A 16,726-nucleotide genomic window follows, 5' to 3' on the forward strand; every position below is an offset into this window, starting at 1 on the left:
GCAGGGAAGTCCTGTTCTTCTTCCTTAAGTTGCTAACACTTTCGGAATAAGTTTGCTCTCTATTTCTCATTGCCTACAGTGAGTTTTTGTTTTTTTTAGCTCCTGTGACATAATGTTTGATAGCATAACTGAATAGCATACTCTTGCTGGCATATAAATCTCGGTTTAGGACCAGTGTTTCCATTATAAATTATCGGCAATAATAAAAATGGAACAATTTCCTTTTTTACTTTTAAGAAATTTTATGACACCATTTTGAAAGCTTTCCTTTGGGGGGAGGGGAAAGGAGAAAAGCTATCACATTTGGATCATGAAAGTTAAATGTGTGTTCTTTGTAAGCTTTACTTTTCCTCTTTACTCAGAGTTTTCTCTGCCTGCAGCCCTTCTCCCGTTGCTTGTGTGACGATGCTCTGTTTACCCAGCAGAGCCTGCACGTGAGAGAAATAAATAAATTGCTGCTATGTGGAAGGCGCACTGCTTCTTGGTTTAAGGAACCTCTAGACCTCTCCGAAGGGAAAATCTGCCCCCGCTTAACTAAGTGTGATTTGTTTACGTGCGTTTAACTGTTCAGCTCTGTTCCTTAATGCTTGAGCCCAAGGAGATATTGAGACCCTCTGAAGCCGACTGGTGTGTTTGTTCCTCTTGGTGAATTTCAGCCATGTAAATTGGTTTCTGGGCTGAGCTGTGTTAATGGCAAGGTCAAAAGGAGAGAAAAGAAGAAAAAAAAAACGTGGTGGGGGGGTGAAGGTGCAGAGGGAAACATGTTTATGAAAATGTGGCTCAGTTATAAAACTGAGCATAGGGCATTTCTCATTTGACCTCTGCTTTGTTTTGTTAAAATGGACATAAATACCTGTGTTAGGCACTCCTCCAGAGCAGCAGGGGAATGATTCAAAACAAAACAAAACAAAACACCCCAGCACCCTCTAATCACTTTCTCTTCTTGGCTTCTGGCCCTTGGTCTTTGTTCTGCCATCTTTTGGGAGCCTGTGCTTAACTTCTGAATTCTAACTAGCTGACCGTGTCCATACAGACTTTTCCTCCTATTATGCATTTGGCATCTTATTTCTTTCATATACTCACTCCTGTCTCCTTTCTTTTGTTCTTCTGTCAGCTAAGACTTGAATATCTTAGTGTTCTCAATAATTTGATGCAACTTATATACTGCTTATCTTTATTCTTAAGCCTCTCTGTTGCTGGATTTTATTCAGTCGTGCCACCTGATCCTCTGCGGGTCCCGGTTCTGCATTTGCTAGACACAAACAGCCCAGAGCTTGGACGTTGCTGCCTCAGTGGCTGTTTCTGCCCCGCAGCAGGGAAGAGGAGGGCTGAGGGCAGGCTGGAGTGGGAGGAACTGGGTTGCGTTGAGAAACGGGGCTGTCCCTGCCAATGGGAAGTGGGAGAGGAAAGAGGGACAAAGTGCCACTCCGCTCTTGAGCTGTTTCAGCACAGAGACGTTCACTGGATTAACTTTTGTGTCTGCTCCGCAGCTGAGGCATTCGGGACCGTGGGGAGAAAGAGGGTCTTCTTTCCCTCCTGTGCACAGAGTCGCCCTGTAACTGCACTCAAATTGTGCTGTGGTAGCGTCAAGTCATCTCAGCTGTCGCCGCAGCATAGCCCAAACATACTGTTTTTATAGCAAGCTTTAATATCTGTCCTTTTCCTAGCTCTGAAGACAGCCAGTGATGTGTCAGTGCTGAGTTCACGTGAAGACAGCTCGGGGGGGGATTTAGTGCAGCGCTTGGTCCGTGAAGATCTCTTGTGTTGAAGGAGTTTGTTGGTTCTGTAGCCTTCTGTCGACTGTGGATTCTGTAGCCTTCTGATGAAGAATAAGGGGAAACACAAATTGTATCCCCCAGCTGTGTGCGGTTTTTAGCTCTGAGGACTGGACCTCTCTTCCCTCCCACCCTCTTTTTGTGGCCAAACAGATAGATAGAATTTAATCCTGTGCTTATAATTCTCCTTTGAAAGGGTATAACGTCTGTGATATTTTGACTGTTTCGGGTGATGCTTACCACATATGTTAAGTGTTTGTCAGAAACTTTTTACAGTCCCAGAATTTGTTGCTATTTGGAGCACCACAGTTAATTTTTAGAGTGGTAGCTATGGTCTTTGTTCACATCTTCAGCAAGTGCCTTGAAGAATTACTCTTCTCAAATTGCAGTGCAAAACACTTGGTTATCAGAGCTTTTCATGGCACTAAAAGTATGAGAAAAGTGGGAGGGGGGTTATTTGTTTGCTTTTTGTTATTGGGGTTTTTTTTGTTTGTTTTTAAAGCACAATTGTCAATAAACCCAGGAAGGATGCTTCTCCCACAGAGGAGAAGGCATATTTCATGATGCATCTTGGGGGGGGAGGGGGGGAAGAAAGGGGGTTGGAAATTTCCCCACAGTAACTTACATGTGACTGGATTTTTTCCTCCTGAAATACATGGCACTAGTGTGCATACAACAGAATTAGTATTTGCTTACAGTCTATTTTGTCAGAACAGTAGATTCATGTTTGTAGAAGATGAATTAATTTAAAAATCTGTAAAGGTTTTATTTTTGGTAATGCCCTTTTTACCCAGGCGCTGTCAGTGCAGTATCTCATTACCAATTAGATGAACAAGCTCAGCTGCTTCCTTTAGTGAAATTACCACTACCTGAGGGAGATGTGTGTTTGTACACTCATCTCTCTGTCCATTTGCACACATTGAATTCTTCTAATTTGCTATAGAAACAGTTCTTCTTTCTACCATGTGTAAATAAAGACCAAACAGTTCTGGCAATTAGCAAAGATATAAAAGGAAGTGAAAAGATAGGTTTAATTAAACTGTTCCTCAAACTTTGACACACAGTTCTCTCTCTCTCTCTCCTTTTTTAGCTCAAATTTGATTTTGAATGCTGACAGAGATGCTCCTTGATTCTTTGAGACTTTCCCTTAACTCGTTTATCACCTAAGTTAAGCTAGATTCCTAGTAAGCTGGTTCAAAGTTGCTAGCACGTTCTCAAATGTTGGTCTGGTTCAAGAAACCTGATGCCTTGCTATTGTCATGATATACTTGTCTGCCTCTTCTTTTTCACTGGGGATATGCATTTCTGCTGTGTTATTGAAATGAAGTAAGCTTCACCCATTCATATAATATAATAGCAACTGATGGCAGCATTAAGATCTAAACTTGAAACAGAGCATGCTTTTATAAGTTTAAAAAAAAGGAGTTTGTTATACTATTTAGTTTTACTTCTTGTAAATAAGTATCTTAGTTCTGGTCAACCAAAACAAAGCAGTCTATAAGTAATGCAAGCCTTGCTTTATGGCCAACATGATTGGGCTTAAGACATGATTACACTTAGAAGGAAAATGATACACTGTGAATTGTGAGTCATTAAAGTACAATCGGAAAATATCAGTGACCTAATGATGAGGAAAAGAAAGAAAAATGCTGGTCAAATATGCCGGATCCTTTGATAATGTAATAATTATGGAATTTCGACGCAATGCTCTGCAAACACCTAGTGACTGAGCTTGGTGGCTGTCCCTGCGCGGCAGGCGTTCCTTTCGCCGAGAGGAAAACAGAAGAGCTGGCATGTTAAGCAAGTTAATTTTACTACTTCGTGCCGTTTGCAGCTGAATAGGCAGAATAGACTGAACAGGCTTGGTTTTTAATTCCTGACGTATCAGCCTGCAGTATGATGCAAAGAATCAAGGTATTCTGGTAACGGCTCGTTAGCCTCTGCGTCCTGCTTCCTGCCTCCTGCCCTGTCTGTCCTCAGGGACGTGCTCAGTGCGTGGCTTAACTGAGGCAAGAGATGAGACAAACTTTCAAAGAAAAATTCAAATGAGAAACACTGTATATAGCTGTAATAGTTGTGATAAAGGCATGCTGTGTGCCTAAATGTGTTTCAACTGTATCAGTTGGTCTAATTGAAATGTATAACTTCCTCCTACCGACCTTGCCTCTCTGAACCTTACATTGTTTCAGCCATAACACCCCTGCTACTGAAACTACTGAATATTTTGAATTTGGAAACGACAGCAGTGTCGTGAAACCAAAGCTTGAAAACGAAGAAACCAGCTCCTAGCTGGACACCTTGATTAGCCAAGAAAGACTACTGAGGTATTGTAGAAGTCGTCCTGAGCAGGTTACATGCTGTGAACTTAGGCTTATGCGTTACAGCTAATGGAGGTACTGATGCCTGAGAGAGGCTCTGGGGAGAGACCAGTCCCTGCTGTCCCGTTGCTGTGTCAGGTTTAGCATAGCACTGAATTAAACGCGCTTTGCCTGCGGCAGGGTGCTGGGGCTCGCTGCTGCACCGCCAGCTTCTCCCAGCAGGGAGGGCCCACTCGGGCCGATGTGCTGAGTGACTTTCCATCGTCACTTCTTTGCCCGACAGCTGCTGTACGCTCCGGCCGGCACCTTTCTCATCTCTAGATCAGCTGTGCGGCGGGCAGCCAGAGACAGTGCTTGCTGTGCTCCGCGGGGTTTCCTTGGAGACCTCTTCTGAACTGGGGCAAGCTTTGCCCCAGCGTGGGTTCTGGAGGGGGACCGATTCCCAGCTTCTCCCAACTTCACCCAGCGCCCGGAGGGGCTCTCAGGGGAAGGCGGGCCATCTTTCCCGAGTCCCAGGTTCACACTTGGAGACTACAGAGTTTTGTTGGTTGAAAACCAGCTTACCAAACTTCCTCAGCGCTGCAGCTGTGCTGGCAACCCCTCTGTCCAAGCGCGTGTCTGCGCATGCCGCCTTGCTGCTGGGATTTGCCGCATCTCCACAGGAGGGCTCTGCTGGCGTGGCTATGCTCGCGCGCCCGGTGGCACTCTCGTGGGTTTTACACCTGCTGGGTGTCTCAGCCCCTTCCCCAGCAGAAAAGCAGGTGCTGGAGCTGCTGGGTGCTGCCCCGGGTGGTGCAGCCAGGCATCCGAAAGACAGCCCTTGAGGAACTCCAAACTAGAAAGATGGAAATGCTCATTTTGGGCCAGGCTTGCTTCTCCTTCCCCTAGCAAGGAGGGAGGAGATTCAGGTGGTTGTTGTTGGTTTTTTTTTTTTTTAAGTAAAGTGAAGCTTTGATTTCATTTTTATGAGCATATATGAGCATACTTTGCAATCAGTACGTTTTATATAAAGGAGAGAGAGATTGCTGGTTACCTGTTTTTACCTGGCTGACCTAGAGAAAATGTATGCTCTGTTCCGGTGATAAGTGTTTGAAGTCTGAGACAGTTCATGGAGCTATAATAAAGGTGAAATTCTGTGGCTATATGGAAATACAACAGGGAAAGAGGTGGAAAACTTACGGGGAGAACTTCCTTTTGTCAAAAAAGGGGAGGGGGATTTCTGATTTTTGGCAGCAGGGGGTGGTTTGGTTTGGTTTTTTTTCTTCAGCGTTAGATCCAGCAATACCTTATGGTGCCGAGGCCCAAAGCGGCAAGAATTTGAGCATTCTCCGATGCGTGTTGTGGAACTGAAATTCCTGGAAACCGTTAGTACTATTATGTGCTCTGTATAACGCTGAGACCCTATCCTACCTGATAGCAGTGATGGAAGCAGTGGTGGAGAGAAAAAAGGAAGGGAACATTTCCTCCATTATGAAACTTGGGAACCCTTTCTGGCTTTCTCGGAGGGTGCCAAATGAAAGCCCCCTTTCTCCCAAGGGACATGGAAGGGATGGTGACATCCAGACAAGGTTGCAACTACTTTGACAAGCAGGAAATCCTGCCTAGTCTCTCAAACCCATGGAATAATAGGTCTGTATTAAACCCCAAAACCTCTGAACGTTTGAATTTAGATAACTCTTGTCACGGGTTTATAATCTACAATTAAGATAGTGGAGAGAAGGTCAGATGAGAGCAATGCTGATAAAGTTGCGGTTGTGTACATCATGCTGCGATCTAGTTAGCTTCATCTTCAACTAAACTAAACGGAATGGGGAATTTTTTTGTTGTTGCTGTTTGGCTAGGATAGAAACGTTCTCAAGGCTGGCTCTTAACCCCCTACAGAATTACAGCGTTCAGCGTCGACTGGCTTCACTGCGAATGGGAGGAAAGGGGAATCGCTGGGAGAAAAGTGATTCTTCTTTTTATATTAGTAAATTTCTAGTGTGATAAGAACAAACGTACTAGGTTTTAGAGCAAGAAATTAAGGCGCTGCTACTTAAACTTCAACACTTCAGTATTCCCTCTTTTTCTTCTTGAGCTAAATTGGTCTGGGAGAGTTTTCTCTGAGAGCCAAATAAATCTTTCAAATACTTTTTGGCAAGCAGTATGTTTAAATGCCTTACTGTTAGTCAGGTATGAAGCAGAAGAGCTATCATATGAACCATAGAAAATGCAGCTGTGTATTATAATTTTCCTATATCTGAATCGTATTGATAATTTTTTAGGAAGTGTGCAGTCTTTGAAAATATGAAGGAAAAACATATTGATAGTCCAAAGTCAGGATTACAGTGTGAGCACGTTGCATGTTGTCTTGAGTTTGGATTTAAGCGTATTGTCATCAAGTGAAATGATACTGTTTTCAGTTTGTAATGTTCCGTGCCAAAATTCCTGAAAAAATGTGTTCAGTAAAAACCAAAGGACGTGTAGAACTGGAAAATTTGATGCAGCTGAAGTAAGTATGGCTCAGTACTCGTTGTACACCTTTTCTGCCAATTCACAACAGAGAGTGAGTCTGGTAAGAACTGTTCTGAACTCTTATGTAAGTGCTCCCTTTGCAGAGGGTAAAGATCCTTACTGTTTCTCAGTAGCTGCAACTTGTATTTGGTGTTTTATTAAGAGTCTTGTGATCCTGTGACTTTCATATAGCTTGTGGTAAGTGCAACTTTGTCTGAACTATCCGTTGTTTTCCGTCTTTTAACTTTGTTTTTATAATTTTGTACTCATTGTTTTCTTTAAAGCAGTTAACAAATTTTGACACAAATATTTTCCTCTGTGGTATAGACAACGTTGTTAAGTCGTCTGGAACGAATATTTGAAGTCTGTTTTCCTTCCATGCCTGTTCCTGAAATTGAAGAAGAAATAAGTTCCTTGAATCGTTTGTTGGAAACATGTGAAAAGCAAATGACAGCTGAGGAGACGTTGGCCGATAGTGGGTAAGAAGCCACTAACACAACAAACCTCAAATAAATTGGAGACGTATCTTTGTCAAAAACTTATATAGCAGTATTTCAACGTGACCTTCAAATATATTGGAAAAAGTGTAGAGTAAAAATTAGGCGTTTAGGTGAATGCTCATCCTTCAGTGACTACATATACCAGTAGTATTTCACGTAGCAGCTTCTCATCTTCTTTTAATGATGCCTGTGTGAATTAGTTAATTAGAATATGGCTTATTACTTACATTTGCTATAAATTGCTGTTTTTATTCAAGTGATTATGAAGTCTAAGTAGGCCTTGTTCTGTCTGCTGTGGACATCATTTTCTAATTATAAGTCTGAAAAAATAATTGTTCTGAGAACGCTGTGCAATTTTAGTTCCCCTGAGTATTATGTTTGGGCATAAGTTTAATTGGAATGTATAGTATGTCACTCATAGTAAAAACTAGGCTATTTATTCAAAGCTGCTAAGTTGTTCTTCTTGTTGATAACTTGATTTATGATGGGCTGTATAGGGAACTGATGGACGTGTGGACAGAGCTGCAGGATATCCATGATGCGTATGGACTGAGATACCAGTGGGGTGGCTCCCACAGCAACAAAAAGCTTTTGTGCTCCTTGGGAATCGACACAAGAAATATTGTGAGTCTGTCAATAAAACTTGTTTTCTGTATCATTGAGCTGCTTTAAACGCAGAACCGGGTGCACGTGTTTTTGTATGAATGCTCGTCTCTTAATAGCATAGCTGCACTGAAAATGGGTTTTCATGACAGACTGTTTTACAATTTAATTTTTTGTAAGCCCTATTAATATTGAAAGTTGCATTAGTTTTACACACTTGTGTTAAATCTACCATATATTTATTCTCCGATACTAATCTTACACAAGCTTTATAAAACTTTGAAAAAACGTCATCACTGAGAAATATGACAGCACCTCCTAAGTAATCCCTTTTTTTTTTCTTTTTAAATCAGCTCTTTACAGGCAACAAGAAACAGCCTGTTATAGTACCCATGTATGCAGCAGGACTGGTAAGCTTTTAGTTGTTATTTTGTATTATAGTTCCCACGACATAATATAATGAAACATCTTAAATGACATTAATCACTAGGTATGCTGAAAGATATCTGTGTAAGTTTAGTTATATTGTAGGAATCAGTTGACATGCTAGAAAAGAATCTTGAAAACTGCATGTAAAAAGATTTTGATATATTGTCAATGAAAAAAGTATTGAATACTCATTTCATTAAATAAGCTATTCATCTACTAGGCTAGCTAATCCAATCTTAGCTTGAGACGTTTTTTAAAAAAGGAAAAATGAATCAAAGTGATATATTAATGCGTATGCAGCACTAAATTTCTTTTAACTATTAAATACAAGGTATAGGTGTAAGAAAGTCAACTAAAAATTGACAATAGGTACTTAAACTAGAAGATTAAGTAGTTGTCAAAAATGCCAGTGGAACATCAAAATGAATCGGGACATCAGTCCACATCAGCAGCTCGGGAAGGCCTGACATTATGCCAGATGTTTCACAGGAAGATTGAAGAAAACCCCTGCTAGACAGTTATGGATTTCCATGGAAAGTGTATGGAGAGTTTTCTCAGCTCTCTCAAGCTTTATGCAACTGCTTCTCTGATAGACTGTTTATTAATTACTTGATTGTATCTCAATATCCTTAAATCAAGAGAGAAACTTGGTAATATTTTGCAGTGCTATTGGCATATCAGTCAATAAAGGACCCAGATATATATGGCTGCGTGTACGTATCCATGTATATATTCACACACGAACAAAAGTTCTGCAGGGTTTGAAACTAAGGTTTCTGCCTGCTCCGGCTCTTCTTCCCCCCCTCTAGTCCAATAAAGACTATATTACTGTAATAGGCTATTCATGCATACAGGAAAGGTGGTATGGACAGTATTGTTCACTTGCCCCAAGGGCTAACTACAAATAGCGAGTGTAACTTAGGCTTCTACAGACTGTGAAGGAAATCCAAGTAACCTAGTGTGGTGAGATCAACCGTTTTCACTTAAGCTTGAGTTTAGTGATGCCTTTATGGCATTTTGGTCTCTGTGCAATATCTGTAGTAGTAAAAACATTCAAAAGATAAGATTGTCCATTTTTGCTAGTCTGAGCAAAACAGGTATGTTTTGTTTCTGGAGACCTATTTTTGTTGCTGTTGTTCTTTTAACATGGTCATTCACAAATTGAATATGAAAAAAAATTAGTTTTCTTTGTTATATTTTAAATTGACGTAATCTTCAGGTTGTAGAGTGACTTCTAGAGTCAGTTTCTAAAGCAGTTGTTTTCTGAGATATCGAGGTGAGCTCATGCGCTTCTTTGGGTATAAGCATGGTATTCTGATAAACATAGAGATAAAACATCTCTTAGCAGTTGCTATTTTTTTTTTTTTCCTGTAACGTGTATTTGGGAACAAGTCTATACTGCGCACAACGTGTGCAGGGAGTTTGGTTTGGTTTGGTTTGATTTTTTTTCTTTTTTTTTTTCCCCAAGCAGATTGCAGTTGCTGATTAATCATTTCCTAAAGTGCTTGGGTACTTATGCACACAATAAGCTGGACAGAGGTGATGTTAGGAGCAAAGGGACTTGCTGCTTTCTCTTGCTATGATGCTTCGTGTTTCTCCTCTGTCCAAAAGAATTGATTTACTTGGTTAAATTCCAAGCTGTGTAGCATGTTGTAGAAACGCTTGATTGTGGAACAGTTAGTCTTGGTGGCTAATTTCCTGAAATTATTTTATAATATGCTAGTAACAAATCCAGTGGTTTTGTTTTGGGGTTTTCTTTGGTCATACCTCATTGGTCAGTGTCTCATTGCATGCCTCAGTGCAGACTTTGTCTGTCTATATGTGTATTTTTTTTTCCACCCTTGCTTTTATTCAGGAATATGAGGGATTTCGGACATCTTTGATAATACTGCTTAGCTCTAAATAGCTTGTTTAACAATTAAAACATGGTTTTATTAGTTTTCCTAATGCTTTTTAATGCATTTATTTCCATGGCAATGGTTACAGTTCTTGGTATCAGTCTACAAACTGATAATTTGACTTGCTTCTTCTGAATTACCTTATTGTTGAAATGGAGTAAATGCACTTGTACCTTTCTGATGGGCCACTTGATACTTCTGCAACAGTCTGCACACAATTGGTAGGGGAAAATGTCACCTTATCAAGTAACTGTTTCCTCCAGCTTAGGTTTCATTCTTGAAAGTTGAAGGCAAGCTCCAGTTAAGAGCTTGGGTTTCTGTTACTGGCACTAAAATGTTTCTAAGGCTTTGTGAAAGCCTAAGAAACCAGAAGAGACTTTTGATTGTTTCTACCCCCCCATGTCCTCCTGCCCCCCTCACTGAACATATCCTAGAGAGGTATGCTTACCCCCAATCCAGTTAAGGATTTTACTGCCTAGTTCTGTGTCTTGTTCTTGGTGTGTGTGTATATGTGTGTGTGTGTGTATATATATATGTGTGTGTGTGTGATTTATTTTTTTTTTTAGGGCATGTTAGAGCCTACCAAGGAACCTTTGAAACCCATATCTGCAGCAGAAAAAATAGCTTCGATAGGACAGACACCTCCTGTATCACCAGAGATGAACATATGTACGCCCGACCAGTTCCAGGTAAAAAAATAAACACAAAAAAAAAGAGGAAAAAGAAAGAATTAGAGAAAATGGGATCACTTGCCTCTTCCTTCATATTTTAAAGATATAGGTGGTATGGCCAAAGACACCTGTATGCAGAGGACAGGTGTTCCTTTGTCAGTTTGAATCTCTGCTCTTGGATCTAGTCTTCATGTGTGACTGGAAAGGAGTCCCCAAGCTAACACCGTAGCAGTTGATGAACAGCAGGGAGACCAGCATTTGTTAAGAGTCCTGATGATCTCTATTGCTATAAAGTAAGTTGCTTTAAAAACCAGTGGCCTGTGAGTGGGCTTGCTTCCGCAACTTTGAGATGTAACTTTAGAGTAATCCTTCCTCTGGCTAAAGTTCTTCTATCTTTTTTTTTTCCCCTTAAAATTTATCATAGGAAGCCATTCTACCTGTTGCTGCACCTGTTTTTCTAGATGATTGTTTACGTATATACTGTTGTGCTCTTTTCCTTTTTTTCCCCCTTTCCTTTCTCTCTGAGCAACATAGAAAGCAGCCCAGCTGTCTGGAAAGAGATTTTGGGTACGACCGCTACAAGCAGAGATGCCTGGCTTTTTGATTGCCTGAGTTCTGCTGGCCCTTTATGCCAAAGTGCTTTCTCGAACGGTTATCCGCTGACAGCTCAGAGTTGCTTGGGTAGCTTCTTTGTCTAAATAGATGTGATACAAAATGAGTTCAGAGGAGTTTAGGGTGGAACTTTTGAATTCTGAGGGTTTTTTTTTTCCTGATATTCTGATAATAGAAGACCACGTGAATGGCATGGGTGTTAGAATGCTCCTGGTTCGCAACTAGTTAGTGGGATATGCTAAGACGTTTCATTTTCAGCATGCCACCACAATGGCACTCAGCCTATATTCAGCGAAAGAGACTCTCCTGTGTCCCCCCTTATCACAGGCCTTGTTTAACCTGCCGGAGCATCTTCGGAGACTTGTTACGCTTGTGACTTCTGAATGAAGGTGCTCCAGAATGAATTGTCCTGGTGCTGTACCTAACCATAAGACCAGGTTTTTCTGAGCTTAGTGATTTCCCTGAGCATTTTGCTCTGCCGTAATGCAGAGCTGTAACTGTGATAGGCTTGTACCGGATGAGAAATTTTTTTTTCTCCATTGTCAGTGTGATGGAATAGCACTATGTCAGTTTGGTCAGAATTCGAGCTTTTTGTGGTATTGTACATGTTTGGTGATATTTCCTATTCTACTTCTCACAAATTCTGCAGTGGAACTGAGCAGCTGGACTGGATATTGAATGGCAATCATTGCAACCAGTCTGAGCTAAAGAAATCAGTTATTCAGTTTCTATATTTGTTCAGAGTTGGAAAATTTTACTGGCTTCCTGCAGAATTCAAGGTTCCATCCTTTACAGAGGGGGTAACGGAGATCAAACCCTGTAGTGTAGTGTGAAGAGCTGCGAGAGCTTAAACCAGCAGCATCTCTGTCGTGTGCTGTTTTCTCAGTTGCCTGGCAGTCCTTATGTTGCTTGCTGAAAGTAAGAACCTCTACTTATCAAACCTTTTCCTTTTTTTTTTTTTTTTCTCCTCTCTAATTAAGAATATCTTATACTTCTGGATAATCTTCTGACAGAATATCCCCTTATTTATCAGAATTTGATAATCTTGTCCCCAGCTTACTGGTCTGACAAGGCTATCTCAGTTCAATAGTTGTTCATATGAAAAGCTTCCATGCTGTCAATCTGCACTGCTGGCTGCCTGCCTTAGATTATTTTTTCCAAAAAGACAAGTACTAAAATAAGTTTTTTGGGAAAGAGAGGTGTTAAAGCTCTAGCTAGTAAGAATGCTAAGAGGCACGGTTGCAGTTAAGCGGAATTTGGAAAGCTTACGGGCACAGACAGTCAGCAAATGTCCACCTCAGAGACCTTATTTCTTTGATGTTAATATCTTCTGTTTGCTTTTGGGAGAATCCAGCTTTCAGGTCACATGGGGCAGACTGCCTCTTGCAACTGTTCCAGACTGTAGTGGTATTGAGAAGATGCGCCCAAACTTTGGTGAACGTTTTGTTAGGAACTGTGCTGTTGATAATTATGAAATGGAAATACGATAAGCAATTTTAGTGGACCCTGAAACTTCTTATTCTAAACACAATTAACTTTAGGTACAACTATATGCATCTTTAAGCTCAGCTGAGTAGTTAAGCATTAACTGGGTAGAACTTCTGAATTCCTCTGTTTTCAGATGAGGAAGATGGATCATTCTTGTATTTGGAGATTTCAAAGTATTGGCTTCCTTATTGGAAGGAATAGGTCCTGGTTCAGAGATTCCTGTGCTTTGCTTAAGGAAGGAGAAGAGTTATCCTCTGAAAGCCTAATGTTTATGGGACTTGTTTATGCAGTCAGTGTCTGTCTGTGCGTATGACTTCCTACTGATGGAATGAGACACTGGAAGCAGGAAATTGTGATGATGCAAAAGTGGGAATGAGAAAAGCATTTGCAGAAACTCTGAAATGACCCCTCAGTTTCTTGGTTGTAGGAGAAAGGAAGATGACATGCAGGGTTCTAAAATAGACAGTAATAGAAATAAAAAATAAAAAATAAGAGGAAAAGGAAGCAAATTATCTACAATGATTCCTCCTACTTGTTGTATAAACTCTGAATTTTGGAGGGGTCTCGTTCACAGCTAAGGATCTCATTGCATTAATCAGCCTATGGAAATACAGTGGACAAATCTCTGTCTGGGACACTTGAGCTGCCAGCACAAAGTTTTGTTTTTTCAAAAATAATGATTTTTTTCCTCTCAAGAAATTTAAGTTACTGACTGATCTATCACAGTAGCTGTTAGTATAACGGTGGTTTTTGTAGACTCATCCTGTTTTATACTTGAAGGTGATGTCTAAATTCTTCTTTGATCCATTATTTATCTTGACAGGTGGGGGGTTTATTTCTCTGTTCCTCTGTGCTCCCAAGTGTAAGGCAGTAAACAGAATATAAAATAATCCCCTGAATGCTGTTTTGTTGATCTAAGAGAACGATGCCTAGAAGACTTTGCAGGTCTGAAGTACAAGGCCCTATCAAGGTATACTCTAGGTATGAGAGAATGACTGCTCAAATAGGCAACCTTTGATTGGGAAACCCCTGAGACAGGTACCCTTTTCTGTTTCACAGCATCTAGTAGAGTGGGCATCTAGTCCCTGACCAGGTTTTCAGGCAGTGCCATTAAAATGCATTCTAGTGCTTGTCAAAAAAGTTACTGTCTGGAGTTAATGTTGATTGGTTTCTCTTGATTTAATACTGTTCTCTGGTTAAGGTAGTCTTAAGGTATATACCCTCTTTTCTTTGGCTTTCTTGTAAAATGTTACCTAGATATCCTTCTGCTCTTTTGGTTTGTTTCAAAGCACCTTCTCTCTGTTCGGGACTATCTTTCTTTAGTAGCTCCTACTGTCAACTTTGTCCCAGCATATAGAATAACTTTGGGTTTTCTTCTCTGCTTTGTTTTGCCTAGTAAGTTTAATATTGGAATAGAGATCTACAGTGACCCAGACCTTTCCAGAAGAAAAATACCAGTAATTCTTTTCTGCAGGTGCCTATTACAGCACTTCCACATGCATGTAAGCCCCTGAACTAGAGATCAGGTAATGGTAGAACATGTATCTTATACTTTTGGGCTGTTATGGACTGAGCCTTAATTAAACCTCATGGGGCGAGGGTTTTTAAAAACAATTTTAATTACATAAGGGACCATCAGGACTTCTAACAATGACAGATGCAAACTACCATGTTATTGGCAACCAGCCAAAGGCTCCATCATGGAATTGCTCTCCAGTTTTACATGTGAGAAAGATCCAAGAATATATGTTGCTGTCTTGACAGTAAGAGAGAGAGAATTACAGGTAAGAAATATTACAGACCTTATTATTCTGGCAAATGTGATGAAGTAGCTTAAAGGTGTGGTGTCTGAGAAAAGTACGTTTCAGAACTCTTCATTGTGTGCACTGGTTGGCAAAATGAAAAATGTATGAATTGCTTCTGTGTAAGCCTTTTTCAGAAAGTCGTGCTTAGAGTGCTCATTTGTTGGACCTATATAAATATTGGTAATATATTTGAATTGCAAGCCTTTCTTTTTTTTTTTTTTTTTTAATTCCCTTCAACTTTAAGAAGGGAAATACTATTTTTTTTTCTTTTTTACTTGATTTAGTTTTCCTGGGTAGTTATTGGCATGGAGACGAACTTTTACATCTTAGTCTTTTGGATTAAAGAAGTTCTTACATAATAGCATTCTAAAATTATTGTGTGAAAACATCTCTCGCTTGTGTCAGAAAGTGAAATATGATGCAGGGAAATCAGCAGGCATTTTAGTTCCCTCTTTCTCACTTCCTTAGCAGTCTGAGTAGTACCCTGACAGCTAAGTATGCTTGCTTCATTTCTGTACCATGTCCTATAATCTAAGATGGAGGGAGGAGGGAAAGATTTGTCCCGATTCTCAATATTCGTCTGGGTAGAGCGCTCTTCCTTAAAACGTGTTATTAAAATAATGGTTGTAAATGCAGTATCCTAACAATCCTGCAGTCTCTGAAAGACAGAACGTTACATTCCCATATGCAGTGCATGTTTCCGTTGTCTGAGATTTCAAGGCTGTTTGGACGTCCCAGTATAGTTAATTCCGTTAGGGCCAAGGCCGCTGAAACCAGAAAACTTTTCCTTTCTGTTTAACTGGGTTTTGTCTCTGCCCCCTCCTTTCATTTTTGACTGCTTTTTCAAAGGCCAGAGCTTGCCAGCATCCTGTATGGAATAGGTCAGAATTTCTTGCCACCTGCTTTTTTTGTGATTTCTAGTGTTTGAAATAATCAGAATGGCCTCATCCTACGGAGTGGAATAGTATATTTACTGATTTGGAGTTATTTTCCCCATTCTGGGAAGAACTGAGCACGTCCTTTGCCCTCTCCTTGGTAAATTTGAGAATCAAGTAGTCATTAAAGGGGAAAATTTTGGCCAGCCATTGGTACAGCCTTTTCCGTGCAACTCTGTCACACTCATCAGTCCTAACTCAAAAATCTTCTGAGACAAAAATGTAGTGAGTGCTTTCCTCCGTTACTGAGGGTAGGTGGGAAGCTAGTTTGACTTTGACCTCATTTTGCTCACCATAGAAAACTACTAAATTATCAGACTAGCCCCCTTTTCTTTGTGAAAGCTCCTTTTCATGTGAATATATTTTAGGTATGACAAACTTCAAACAAACTGCTGATCGTAGTGATCATTACTTCATCAAGTGTAGCTTCCGCACTAGTAATGTTATTCTGTGCAAGTCATTTGAGCGCCAGTAATTTCATTACCAAAACAAAATGAAAAATGTAGCATCAGCTCCTTAAGCTCCATGGAGTAAATACTGTTCTAGTTATACTCCTCAGTACTGGAAATATTTCTGGCTCATTAGGTAGGAAAGATTTCTCTAGGCAAGGCTTATACTATAAGTAAATACAGAAACCTCCAGCTCGCTTTATTTTTCTTTCTATAAAAATCTATCACCTAGCGGAAGCTTTTTACAGTTAGCTTAACTCTACAAAGCTAACTTAGGTTGCTGCAGTCTTGATTCATGAATCTGCATGTTTTTCCAGTGCTTGATAGCTGTAACTTTTAAAAGTAAAATCAATAGCCCAGCTTTCTACAAAAACAAGCAGAATGCATGTCTCAGCCACTGGAAGCCTGACAACTAGAGTGATGGGTTTTCAGTCAAGTTGCCGAGAACTTTGGTTGCTGTTTTTCCATAATGAGCGTGACTGTTCTGCTAGTTTTATCAAACTTGTGAAGCTGAAGGCATGTCCTTTCCTGGTGCTTCTTGACAATTGACTTCGCTGGCGAGAGAACAGAAATGAAATGGACTGAAATAGGAAGATCTACTTATTCCAGATAGTTTTGATACTGTCCGATAGGCTCGTGTCCTGAGAATACAAGAGGACAGCACTTGCAAGCTACACTATACCTGAATATATAGTTCCTGTAAAACATGGTTCCTGCTGCTTGTTTGATTTATGTGCATGTGTGCAAAAG

General features: G+C 40.4%; 1 protein-coding gene across 8 annotated transcripts in view; it reads left to right on the forward strand.

Annotated features, from left to right (window-relative positions):
• Window positions 1-16,726, forward strand: part of AFTPH (aftiphilin) — a 49,825-nt gene that overhangs the window by 19,295 nt on the left and 13,804 nt on the right. For 6 of the 8 annotated variants that reach the window (XR_011140579.1, XR_011140580.1, XM_068940651.1 and 3 more), the window contains exons 3-6: window positions 6,914-7,065; window positions 7,584-7,710; window positions 8,043-8,099; window positions 10,583-10,705. Coding sequence is in view for 5 of the 8 variants with exons in the window: in XM_068940651.1 (XP_068796752.1) it covers window positions 6,914-7,065; window positions 7,584-7,710; window positions 8,043-8,099; window positions 10,583-10,705 (459 nt within the window). In the remaining 3 variants the exon portion in view is untranslated. Of the gene's footprint in view, window positions 1-6,913; window positions 7,066-7,583; window positions 7,711-8,042; window positions 8,100-10,582; window positions 10,706-10,790; window positions 14,480-16,726 lie in introns of those variants that run through there. The other 2 variants (XR_011140581.1, XM_068940652.1) reach the window with 2 other exon arrangements.

The sequence above is a fragment of the Struthio camelus genome, chromosome 3 (assembly GCF_040807025.1).
Source record: "Struthio camelus isolate bStrCam1 chromosome 3, bStrCam1.hap1, whole genome shotgun sequence".
Classification (NCBI taxonomy): Eukaryota; Metazoa; Chordata; class Aves; order Struthioniformes; family Struthionidae; genus Struthio; species Struthio camelus.